Raw genomic sequence first — 13,520 nt, 5'->3', positions numbered from 1 at the left:
GGGAAATTCAAAAAACGCTGATTGGTAGACAAGTTCAGTGGCCCACGTATCACAATGCATGAAATATTAACTTCCGGTTAAATTTATGATTTGAATAACATTTTTTGTTTCTTTATTTATCAAAATTGAATAAAAGAAATTCTTCCTCTGTTCGAGAAAAATTTGCAATAATAAATTAACTTGTTAATTTTAATGTTGTATTGCAAATTAAATATATTCGTCTATTGTTAATAAATTAAAATTAATCAGGCAAAACTACTACTAAAGTCATTGAGAAACTATTTCTTCTTGACTAGTGTAGAGTGCGCTGACGTTTTTGTCCAAAACTATAAGTTAGGTTGGGTCAATATTTACAGATATGTGTTTGTAATTTAGCATTTAATTAATTTATTATGTTAAAAAGGAATTAAAACATTTGTGCAAATGGATACTACAATCGATAAAAATGCTCCATTGGCATTTACAGTTATCTCTAAAGAAGGTAAAATATTTTATTTAATTTGTATTTAAAATCGGAGTTTATTTATTTGAACTCTAAGGTTAAGTATTTTTGTTTATGTTGCAATTTCTTATTGCTATTAACCCAATTAACCGTGGATAATACTTTAAAATATACTTTAATTTCATAGATTTCATATTTTCTATTAATAAGAAACAATTTTTAATTTACCTGACTCTAGTTTACTTAAAATAAATTATAAATAATAGATCAATTTTGTCGCATTTTTATTGATTCCGCTGTCATAAATGTCATTTTCCACTATAAAAATTTTATTTACTTGAACTGTAATTTTAAGAAGTAAATTTAAAAAATAAATCTTATTTTGAAATATATTTTTCTTATTTATATAATTTTTAGTAATATTTCTGTATTTACAGGTATGGATTTGGCTAATTCTTTTGAGCTATCATCAGAAGAGACACAAAAAAAGGACGACCCTTTTTCATTAACAACTGATATCGATACTTTTGCTAAAATTGATAGCAAACCAAAAAAATGGATGAAAATAGAATCTTGTATTAATAATTGTCATCTGAAAATAAGTGAAGAAGATCAGAAAAATGTATTCGATTCTTATTGGAATAATTCAACAGTCGCTTCAAGATATAAATTCATTACTAGTATGTCAAACGTGTGTTTACCACATGAAAGTCAGAGCATTCATGGCAGTGTTATACACATTGGAGAAAAAAAATACTACGTTGTCTTCTCTCTTAATACTGTCGATGGAAAAAAGACTGTTTGCAGAATCTGTTTTCGTTCAATTTTAGGAGAACCGGGACAATTTATCAAGGCAGTTGTAGCTCAAAAATTAATTAGTTTCTCTGGTAAGTTTTTCTCAATAAGAAATTATATCCCCTAAGAATTCTTTATTTAGTAATAGTTAATTTTACAATTTTCATTTCAATCTAGATGCAGATAATAATTCAGTTGTAAATAATTCTTCGGAAAATCAAAACCGTGCACTTTGCAGTATCAAATGCTTTATAATGGTATCAGACGAAGAGAAGAAGCAAAATTTTTACAACTATTGGCACGAAACAACAATAGAGCAAAGATGTAAATTCATTTTAGATAGGACCGATATTGAGGAAAATATCCGATACAAAAATAATATGAAAGGTGGTGGCTCCAGTAAGCCGTACAATTGTAAATTTCATCTCGACACAAGTTGTGGTCGACAATTTGTATGTACAAACTGTTTTCATATTATACTCAAAGAATCCATTTGTATAACAAATGAAATTTTAGACGAGAAATGGAGTGAAATGAGTTCTGAATTGGAGAATGGTGAGAAATACAATCAAGTTATAAATCATTTCAACAAATTTCCATTATTTGAAAGTCATCACGTAACCGATAATGGTAATGAAAAATATTTACCAAGAGGTTTAACACTCGAGACAATGTATCATCTCTATAAAACAGAAAATCCAAACGCAATGAATTTTCTCGCCTATCAAAAGATTGTAAATAAAAGTAAATTACGATTTCTATCGTCAGTTGTTGAGAAATGTTTACAGTGCGAGGTGGCAAGACAACAATCACAATCAACAAATTTAGCGAAAAATAAAATTCATCTCGAGAGTTTTATCTCGTCACACTTAAATGGAGCATTGAAATCACATAGTTTTAAAACACGTGACGAAAAACGAAAAGTCCATTCACTCATGGTTTGTACATTTAAATTTCATCAAAGTCTACCAACCCCTTTGGTGAATAATCCACTTCATTACTACACAGAGCCATTGTGGACGTACAATTTTACAGTCAAGGAAACAACAAAAACGAAAGTAACCGGAGGTATGTTTAAATCTTATGTTTGGGACGAAAGTCAGGGGCGAAAGACAGTAAATGAAATCGCCTCGTGTTTATATGACTACATTCAAAATTTACCCGTATGCATCAAAACACTTATTTTTTATTCAACTTCATGCAATGGTGAAAGTCGCAGTAAACTTCTCTGTAAAATTCTTTCCAACATTGTCGTAAATCATCATTCGTTACTTCTCATCGAGCACAAATTTTTATTAGACGGACATTTTTATCAAGATAAAAATGAAAAAAGTGACTGGTGTCAAGATGTGTTAGCAAACAATGTTGGTAAAATTGAGGAACCAGGCGATTGGTACAAAGTATTAAGCGATATTGCCGAGAAGAATCGATCCGAAGTTATTCTTATGGATAATAGTAAATTTTACGATTTAAATTGTCTTCTTGGCGAAAAGGTCAATAGTTCAATAGACGGAGGAAAAATTGATGACGATGTCACATGTGTACAATATACAAAAACCGGGGACGTTTATTTCAAGAAAAAATGGACGGGCAACTTTGAAGTTATGTACTCGGAAAATTATACAAAATCCCAAAGTGTAAATTATTCGAAAATTCTCAAAAATCCTAAACCGACTTTAATTAGTGAGAAAAAGAAGGAAAATCTCCTGAATCTATTTCCTTTCCTCGATTCACGAGTTCATGGATTTTATCAAAATTTAAAGACCGAGAATTCAAATTCACAAACAATTACTAATAATCCTAAAACAATATCGGTATTATCAACGAGTAAATTAAACGAAATTGCCGATTCAACTTCCGATTCTAATCCAAATATGGAAGAGAATTCAAAACTGGAACAAGAGGAAAATTCAAAAGCAAAAGAACTTAGCGAAAATTCAGATAAACATACATTTGATCTAAATATTGTCAAAGTAGAATCAAACTACGATGATTCAATCGAATCTGAAGAAAATGAGAAAGAAGAAAATTCCAATCAAATTCCAACGAATGTGGGTATTGTAAAAGAAGAAATCAACATCGAAAATGAAAAAACGTTTGACAAAGAATTTTCCGACGACGAGTCAGACGATGATGAGGAAACTGTTGAATCCGAACAATTATTCGACGATAATTCATCTCTCTTTATGAAAACGGACAATTCACAAATAAAATCATTCAATGAGAAATTCTACGAAAACACAAATGAACAAAATATAATCGATATTATGAAAAATTTTGTAATGTTGCCCGAAATGAAGAATACGACAAACAATGATAATTCTTCTGATTTGAGGAGTGTGAAAAATTTTCAACCACTCGCTCAATGTTCGAATCTTTGTTATTTAAAGATAACACCAAAGGAGCAGGAACGTATTTTCACCAATCATTGGCATACAGGAACTTCTGAATCAAGATTTAATTTCATCTACGATACAATTAAAGTTGGACCAAAATCAATGAGAAATAAAAAATTTCCCGAAGAACAAGTACAATTTTCAATTAAATTTGTCATTGATACGGATCGTGGTCCTCAGGCTCTTTGTAAATTTTGTTACACAAAAATGCTGTGTGATCGACCGACGGACGTTTTAACGATATTAAAATTGAAGGCACAGTCTCTCGTTGGTAAGTTGATATTAGAAAATTTTTAGATTCAAATTTTAACAAAAATTTATAAAACCTTTTTTGTTTACAGATGGAATAAAGGACGAAGTTCGTAAAATTGAGACAGAATTGGAAGAGCGTATCACTGGGAGTTCGAAAGGCGAAGAAATGAAGAGTGACATTTCAAAATGGAAAACAGCTGATTACGATTGTCCAGCGAGCAAACTACTTAGAACGGAAAAATTACACAAAGGCTGGACGCAATTGCAACCTTGTCGAAATGGTTGTTTTTTAACAATTAAAAGTCAGGATCAGGAAAATATTTACAATTCCTATTGGCAAGATGCGACAATTCATTCGCGATATTATTTCATTAAGGCCTCTGTGAAAGTTAACAAAACACGATCTTCTAAGGATGTAAAGTCAGCGAGAAGAAAATATTATCATAATTCAAGTATTGGCCCTCAACGTGTTTGCAAACGATGTTTTGGTCTCGTTCTCGGCGAGACTCTCAGTTTCGTCGAATCTGTTCTACGAAACACAGGAATCGCGTGTATCAGTAAGTTCTTTAAAATCATCAACTAAAAATTAGTTAAAAATAATTGTTATTAACAACATTTAATTTTTTGTAGAAAAAAGAATGACCAATGCTCCAGTTCCGACAAATGATGATCAACCCGGAGTTTCAGGGACTAAAAATTTCGCCTCCATTAATCCAGTGACGAATTCTCAACAAGATACACAAATCTCATCCTCTTCTTCCATGAAAGCAGTCAACAATGATAGACAACAAGAATCAAACATTGAAGCCAAGAAAGATCAATCACAAAAAGAACAAAAAATCGAAGTACGAAGGAATTACAAACCTCCTCGTAAAGAACCGAAACAACTTGAAAATCACGACGACATGAGTCAATTAACAATACAGGAAAAATTGACCGTACTTAATGAAACTAGCAGTGAAAATTACAAAGATTCCCCGAGTACATCAAGTAACTTTACACCCTGCAGAATAATTCAACAAATACAAATAGCACAGGAACACATTCATGATTATCTAGTTACCCGAATGAGGAGGAATCCACTAAAAATAAACATTCAAACAATGTACTCTCAATATCAGAAAAAAATCACCGATCCTCTAAGTATTGGCTGGTATCAAAATATTTTATCAGTGAATAACGTGAATTATAAACCGCCATTTATTGACAAATGCGACGAATGTGAAACATACTCGGATCGATTTAAAAACATGAAAAGTCTTCTATTACGGGAGAAAATTTGCGAGCGTTTAACAAATCATTTGGATTTTTCGACAATTGTTTATAAATGTAAATTTCAAGAAGAGGAATCAGCACGTCTAATTAATTCCATGATGGTCTGTTCATTTGGTTTTCAACAAAATTTCCCAATACCATCGCGAAATAAATCGAAGCAACTTTCAATTTTCAATCTGACAATTTGGCAATTGTCGAATAATCATTTACTGAGTAATCCAATGTTCTACGTGTGGACACAAATTGAAGGTAAACGTTCAGCTAATGAAATTGCTTCCTGTTTGTTTCAGTATCTTAAAAAATTACCACCACAATTGAAATCATTGATTATTTATTCATCCTCGTGTCATGGCGAGAGTAAAAATAAAACACTCGCTCAAATGTTTTCCTATTTAATGACGAATCAAAAGTGGCTTGTTTCGGTTGATCATAAATTCACATATTCCGGGCATGCACAATTAAAGGAATATCTCAATGACGATTGGATTGGCGATGTATTAAAAAATCATTCGATTAAAGCCGAGGAACCCGAAGATTGGTATAAAAATTTCAAGAGTATCGCACAGCGCAACGTCAACAAAAATATTGTTTTTATGGAGCCGGATATGTTTATTGATTTTGAAAGTTTGTGGAAAGATGCAACGTCCGAGGATGATAGCTACATAAGTTCGGAAGCAATGTGGTTGAAATATACGAAAAATGGAAATGTTTTCTACAAAAGAAGTTTATTAGAGCGACACAATTTCGAATTGTTACCAATGCAGGGACAACAACGATTTCAAGATCTTTTGAATATGCAACTATTTAATCCTATTGAATCAAGTTCAATGGAAGTCCACGAAAATGTTGATATCGAATCAACGCCTCCTTCAGTCGAACAATGCATCATTAAATCGGAAATTAATTTTGAAGATGATTACAAAGAATACGAAGAAAATGATGACTCCCAGGAACCATCGAGTAAACGAAAAAAATTAGAAAATGAAATTGAAACCGTACAGGAAGAAGCGACAAGGTCGAAAAGGATACGAAAGAAACGGGAAATGCTTTCCCTGTAGGAAAGGTATTTGTTTTTTCGCTGTACATTATTTTCTGCAACTATCATAATTATATTTTAATTTAAAGTGCTAGACAAAATTGTTTGTGTAGATTTCAGAATCGAAAGAACAAATTTTTAATCTTCATTATCTAGTTGTATAAAAAACGTAATTTTTAAAAAGTAATTTATTAATTTTTTAATTTTAAACTTGTGACTATAATTTAAAAATTGTATATTTATGCAATTAAGCATAAAATTGTTTAATTTTAAATTTTAATCAATACGCATTGTATTTAGACATCTTTGTGTAATAACCGAAAGAATTTTTAATCGCTTCGTAATTGTTTTAAATAAATAAATGTTCTAAGGCAAGTGATTATTATTTATTGAAAAGGTCTAATTAATTGTAGATTTTAAGGTCTAATTTAGGAACAGTTTTTTTTGCAATATAATATGACTTTATTGTGTTCTCATACAGTTCGAGTATATTAATATATATTTATATAATATAATACGTAGGCGCGCATTTGTAAGTGTGAGTGAGCGTGTACGTATGCGTATATTATATATATTATATACAGAGCATTCTTGATTTATATATATAAATTTTTTAATAACATTGTCAACCAATAATTTATTTATACTTAAAAAAAAACGCATTAAGCGCCTCGCAATTTGACTATAAGTTGTAACACACTCATTCACACATAATTTCTAACAATTTTCTTTTATTCTTATGTTACAGTCACACCTCTATATAATTCACCGCATCTATTATGTCTTTCATTCAGTTCCATGCATACAAAAAACATTTTTCATTCTCGAAGACTTAAAAAGAAAAGAACACTCAATGCGGATCACAGTCTGTCTCAGCACTCATTTGCTCGGCCAAATTCTCAACAAAAAAAAAAACAAATTAATCTATTTTCTTTTTTTTCTCGTAATGTTTGCTTTTGTGCGAATCTCGTAAATATCGAGCTTGATATCTTGGTCCGATTGAATCGGTTTTTTTTTATTTATTTTTTTTTAATTAATATCGAGTAAATGTTTCCTAAAATTTCAACTTTCTTTGATCGGAATATTTCCAAAGCTTTCTTTATATGTGCATCGTATTTACATGCGAAAGTAGATTTCGGATTAATTAAAAAAAAAGAAAAGTAATGTTTTTCGAGGCACAATACTTGAACGTGATTTTTTTTAAAAGAAATTCGATATTCTTTTGGTAGGAAAAGTAGAAAAATGATTTTAAAAAATATGTAAAAAAAAGTTAAAATTGTTACTAAATCGGTAAAAAATTGAATTGTGATATGCGTTGATACAATTCTAAGCGTGTTGCAAAAGCAACTTTTGTTTTTTTTAATATTATACAATTACAAAATCGGAGAGAAATTTGTTTAAAAGGTACAAAAATCAAAATCGTCTTTTACGTTTCGAGATTCGATTTAAAAGATAAAGCTTTGCAAAAACTTACTTCTCGAGAATATTTTCTGAGATCATATAAAAATTTTCCTGTTAATTTTTGAAATTAAAACAGTTTATCCCTGCGAATTTCTACGCAAAACTGTTTTTCAAAAAAAAACTCGTTAAATTAATTAGTTAATTTATTTTAAAAGCGTTAAAAAAATTTTCACACTTTAAAAAAAGAGTAAATAATTCATAAATAAAAAATTTAATTTTCTCTTTCAATAACTAACAAAATAAAAAAAATAAAAATTTAGTATATACAATAATTAGAAATTTCCAATTTCTAACGTGGATTTTTTTCAGATACTTCGCAGGTTGATTAATAAATTCAAATTGGCACCTAGAAATTGCATCTTCGATTTCTTTTTTTTTTTTTACAAAAACAATAGTCCGGCAGTCTTGTTTCTGTTATTTCGGAGAAATAAACAAGAAAAAATCCCGATTTATACGTTATGTAAATATGTATTAAAAATTGGTAACTTGGCCATAATTATCTGTAAAAATGTCGAAAAAGATTAATTTTTTTTGCCTTTTTCGGTTTCTAAATACTGACGTAATCTAGAGGAAAGTATTATTTGGCATTCGGTAACGAATGATAAATGGGGATGAGAGTTTATTAAACACGATAAAGCTCTTATCAAAAAACTCGAGTATTATAGAAAAGCAATGACGCGTATGTATAAAAACGATGACACGATTAATAAATTCAATTAAATTATCAAATGTCATTGCGTTATTTCTTTCGACTTTACTTTTCAAATACATGATCGTGGAATTTATTTTTTCTATGGCAGTATTTTTCGCTTTGTCTAATGAATTCTATAAGTTACCAGAAAACTTGGGGGGCAATTTTAATATTAATCTAGTTGCTTTTCTTCTTTCGATATCAAAGCTTTAAATACATTGGAAGAAGTACCCAGTACCTTTTTTTATTCATGAATAGAAGTGAACAAATAGAATTTTTATTCGATTAAAATTCTACATTGTACACCTCTAAAATTTCTTTTCCTTGAAAGATTCAGATTGTCTTTGTCGAAAAAGAAAAAATTTGTAACATTTTTTTGCTAGGCCTCCTGGGCAAAAAAAAATAAGTTTAACTAACTATTAAAAAAACGAGTGTGCGCGTTTTTTCTCTCAGACTTTTTAACTAGCTTGGGAATGAATCACAGGAGCTCCTCGATGCAACATCGACGCTGGTCGGGATTTACGATTTCCTTGCTGCGTTGCAGGAACAATATGCTGTTGATTAATTTGCTGTACAATCGTGGAATCTCTTTTAGGAATATCCGGCGGTGCTTGTAGTACCTCAGTGTATTCACGAATCAAATTTGCTATTTGGAAGGCCTGAAATGATAATGAAAAAGGTATTAATTTTAGAAAAGAAAATAGAAGGATAGTAAAAAATAAGAGAGAAAACACACCTGTGAAGTAGTGAGAATAACTTTACTCTGCTTTTTATCGCTTCCAGTGATGATCATCAGACAATTGATTGCTGGACTGAAACTCAAGATGGTGCCGTATTCATAGGTGCAGAGGGCATTCCTGGATCGATGTTCAAGGAGATGGAGACCCTTCTGATCGACGGCGAGCCAAAGGATTCTCGGCCAATTTGAGGTAAATGATTGCATTACGTCGAATATCGTTGCCTTGTGCAATGGCCAAGATTGAATGAGATTCAGGAAGGATTTTTTCGCTTCTGGCGAATGCATTCCACGTAGGGATTGATGATGCTGTACGACTCCTTCTATTGATAGATTGGCAACAATTCGAGTGGGTAGACAATGTCCGGCGATTGCGAGGTATTCCTCACCGATTGCCACGTCCTGACTGTCGCCAAGTTCCACTTGCGATTGAAGGGCGGTTAGCATCATCGCCTCCTTTTCGGTGATTGGAAATCGATCCGCTCGCAGATCGTGTAAAACTTGATGATAGAGCAATTCCTTTTCGACCGGATCATCGAGATTCATGTACTGGTCGACGAATAAATGTTTCTTGAATAGGAATAGATGGTGGGCGTGTTTTCTGGTTGGTTGTCCCTGTGTTGCGCTGGCTGTTCGATAACGTTCCCATTTTGACATAACATCGGCGAGTTTCTCCTCGGGGATTAGCGAACGTTCGGAAGATCCCAGAACTTCGTAGATAGCATAGCCCATCGCATTTTCTTGGAGACCGATTTTCGCCTTTATGATCTCCATTACGTCACGCGCCGTTGCCGATGGATGAAACTCAACAGCGTGGTATTGTCCGTCCATAAAGTGAAATCGGGCGTAAATTAAACGTCGATTGATAGTGCACATGATTTCCTCACGACTCGGGGGCCACTGTCTTCGTCTCGTCCCTTGGGTTTTGTAGAGACACTTTTCGGCGAAACGAGCGTATTTACCCTCTTCGGTCACGTAGTCACTGGCACAACGCTTCAAATGAGACATTAAATATTTCCTGATGATCTTCTGTGGCGGGAGGATGACCGAACACGCCAGGGATAAGAGAGCCCAGTGTCTGAGATTCACCCGACTGTTTGGATCCGGATGATCTGTGGTTTGCTTGATCAACTGGAGATACAATTCCCCTAAGAGATTCTCCTTCCGCATGCAGCGCTCCATCACAGTTTGGATGAGATTCACGTGCTCGTCTTCGACCCGCTTGACTGTGTCTCCATTCTGCCCGAGACCGGCGTACGTCAAGATTAACTGAAACACACTCAGGGAGATCTGCTCCTCAGCGTCGGGTAATTTCGACAAACTCTGTGGAACACACTGCCTACTGAACGCCCAATAACCGTAGTGAAAACCTTTATAAGTCTCTCCATGATCCGTCGAACTGCCATGCTCCTGACGAAGCTTCTCTATCCGATGTTTCGACAAACGTCGCAGAGTGTTTCTCAAAAATCCACCGCCGGTGTCTTGGGGTTTACGCAAAGCCTCCGAATCGACCAGAGTTCTACGACAATTCACCAGGTTATGATAGAGACGAATCCGATCCTCATTCGTCGTACCCTTCATCTTCTTCATTGGTGCTTCGTTCTCAGTTATCCACCCCGCCAGTGCTGGACAGTAACTCACAATCAGACTTCCGATTTCGTTCTTCTGCGTCGTCTCGAACACGAAACATTTATGCGAACTGTCCGGATTGTGTCTGAGTAATGAGATGGTAATAAACGAATCACTAGGATCGAGCATTATACTCTCCACGTCATGGTAGCGATACTCTGATAAAACGAATTTATCATCCGGTTTAATCAACATCAGACCATCGCAATTGATCCCCAGGATCAACTGATTGCCATAGGACCAGTAGCCCCGATAGGTGACATTAAACATCGTGGTACCATAAAGGGGATACTGCATAACACACGAGAGATACAAGACTTTCGCCGTCAGTTCCGAACGATTAGCACCATACTGCCTGTGAGCCTGGGCGATGATCGGAACCCAAACATCGTCCCCTCGAGCTCGACTAATTCGATAAGGCAGAAAACTATCAACTTCACTGTAATAATCCAATCGATCATTGTCCTTCGGATCACCGAGCATCACCTGAGCCTGCAATCCAGCCAATTGAAGTGCCACCTTCTCCGAAACCGGAAAATCGTCCAATTTCACCACATTATAAACCGCCTGCGAATAGAGCATATTCACCTCCACTGGATCCTGAGACAATTCCCTCGTATTCCTGAATAATCGTCGTTTAAACACGAATCTATTATCACCACTTCCCAATGTGGGATTATTCCCCCTTCTCAATGTCGGGAATGCCGATTGTGCCGTATTTAATTTACATTGCTTCACTTCCCAGGCTGCAATAACATCGTAAAGATAATCATGCGCACGAACATGCTCCTCACCATCGGGACGACTTTGATAAATTGCCCAGCCCTCCAATGAGCGGAGACCCAATTTTTCGGCGAGTTTTGCCACAGCATCGGCTGCTGTGTCAGTTGGATGAACATCGATTGCTTTCGTTCGACCGTCGAGAAAGAAGAAGCGACACACTATTGTGCCAAGTCGTCGCATTGCTGCAATTTCGACAGTTGACGGTGGATACTGTCGACATGAGACTTTGGTATTTTTACAATTGTCCACACACCATTGCACGTACTGACGTAATTTACCTTCTAGTGCGAGATTTTTTCTTAAAAATGACACAAAATATTTGTAAAGTAATTTACTCGGTTGGAATGCAACAATTGCCAAACAAAGTAGAAGCCAGACACGTTCGGCCCATTCTTGATTTGGATTATTTGTCGCCTGACGTATACATTGCACGAGAATTTCATCACGTAATTCTTCACGTTCAATTCCATAGCCAATTACAGTTTGAATTGTTAATATTTCCTGTTCTAATTTCATTTCGCCTCGGAGATATTTACAGAGATCCTGAAAAAAGAAAAAAGAAAATAGTTTATAGTATTTTGGTGGTGATTAAATTTTTATAGAGATTTCTTGAGCAAGGTTCGAACCAGTGAAATAAATACGGACTTTACGGACAAATTACTGAGAAAAATATAATCAGTCCAAGTCAAATAAGAGAACATTTTACTTAAAAAAAAAACTATAAATTAAATTTTTCAAAATTCTATAAAACATGAAGACATCGATAACTCCGAATCTTCGACTCGGAGTGATCGTTTCTTCATGTTTTATAATAATTAAAGATGACCGAGTGATAAAATCATTATCAATTCAATTATTATTTTCAAGTATTTTTAACTAAAATTCTCCTTTTAAATCGATATTGTTTTTAATAATTTTCGAAAAGGTTCTTTGACAATTTTCAAATCCATTTATTTACAATATTCAATTTTATTTAAAACTCTACTAGAATTCAATTATTTAAACATAAAAATAAATAATTGAATGTTTCTTAAAACTGATTTCTCATAAAGAATTTTATCAACAAATTTTTAAATAATTGAATTCTTTCCATTTTTAGTAGAATGTTTAAGAATAATTGAATTATTTTCAGGAATTCAATTAAAATTGTATTGAAAATAATTGAAATTTTGCAATGAATTTTATTAAAATTGTATTGAAAATAATTGAAATTTTGCAATAAATTTTATTAAAATTCCTGAAAATAATTAAATTTCTGTGAAAAAATTTTATTACTTTGGAAATAATTGAATTTTGCAATGATTTTTATTAAAATTACTGAAAATAATTGAATTTATGGGAAAAATTTTGTGATATATCAAGATAAATAAATTCATTAAATAATTTTTAAGTAATAATAAAATAATTCTATGGTAGTTCTTTAAAAATTAAGTTATTTAAAAAGAAATTATTGTCAAAAATAGAAAAAATTGAAGGTTTTGTATTAGAATTAGTGGCAATAATTTGTAACTTTTCTAAAATAAAATTTTTTTTCGTGTTTTTAACTAAAATTCAATTATTATCTAGAATTTTAACTGAATTCCATTTTTAAATTAATTTTTATTAGAAAATTCTACGAGAATTCAATTATTGCATGTTTCTTAAAATTAAATTCTTATAAAGAATTTTATCAATAAATTTTTAAATAATTGAATACTTTTGACGAATTTTAATAAAATAGAATTTTTTTGAATAATTACATTTTTCGAGGAATTCGATTAAAATTGTATTAAAAATAATTGAAATTCTGCAATGAGTTTTATTATTTATGAAAATAATTGAATTCCTAAAAAGAATTTTCTTATTTACGAAAATAATAATTGAATCCCTGTAAAAATTTTATTATTTATGAAAATAATTGAATAATTGCGAAGAAGTTTAAAAAAAATTTGTAAATAATTGAATTCCTGTGAAATTTTGATTATTTTATGAAAATATTTAAAGTTTTGCGTAGAATTTTATTAAATTTGTTTTAAATAATTGAA

At 32.4% G+C, this 13,520-nt stretch overlaps 2 protein-coding genes across 4 annotated transcripts in view; one reads left to right on the top strand and one right to left on the bottom strand.

Moving 5' to 3' along the window:
• Positions 1-338: 338 nt before the first annotated feature.
• Positions 339-7,081, top strand: LOC122499394. Of its 2 annotated transcripts, XM_043607726.1 has the most exons (6): positions 339-481; positions 880-1,329; positions 1,415-3,904; positions 3,975-4,442; positions 4,516-6,223; positions 6,945-7,081. In XM_043607726.1, the coding sequence occupies exons 1-5, from the start codon at positions 424-426 to the stop codon at positions 6,216-6,218; spliced, it is 5,169 nt and encodes a 1,722-aa protein (XP_043463661.1). In that variant the 5' UTR covers positions 339-423; the 3' UTR covers positions 6,219-6,223; positions 6,945-7,081. The 2 variants fall into 2 exon arrangements, with proteins under 2 accessions (XP_043463661.1, XP_043463660.1); XM_043607725.1 differs by lacking the exon at positions 6,945-7,081 and having other exon boundaries at positions 4,516-6,581.
• The window catches only part of LOC122499393 (myosin-I heavy chain), a 37,600-nt gene continuing 30,714 nt past the window's right edge, over positions 6,635-13,520 (bottom strand). For both annotated transcript variants that reach the window (XM_043607723.1, XM_043607724.1), the window contains 2 exons: positions 9,085-12,039; positions 6,635-9,007 (listed from right to left, as the gene is read on the bottom strand). In XM_043607723.1, the coding sequence (XP_043463658.1) occupies positions 8,807-9,007; positions 9,085-12,039 (3,156 nt within the window). In that variant the 3' untranslated portion in view covers positions 6,635-8,806. The remainder of the gene's footprint in view (positions 9,008-9,084; positions 12,040-13,520) is intronic.

The sequence above is a fragment of the Leptopilina heterotoma genome, unplaced genomic scaffold (genome assembly GCF_015476425.1).
Source record: "Leptopilina heterotoma isolate Lh14 unplaced genomic scaffold, ASM1547642v1 Lhet_167, whole genome shotgun sequence".
NCBI classification, from domain to species: Eukaryota; Metazoa; Arthropoda; class Insecta; order Hymenoptera; family Figitidae; genus Leptopilina; species Leptopilina heterotoma.
This window is presented reverse-complemented; position numbering and strand designations above follow the sequence as displayed.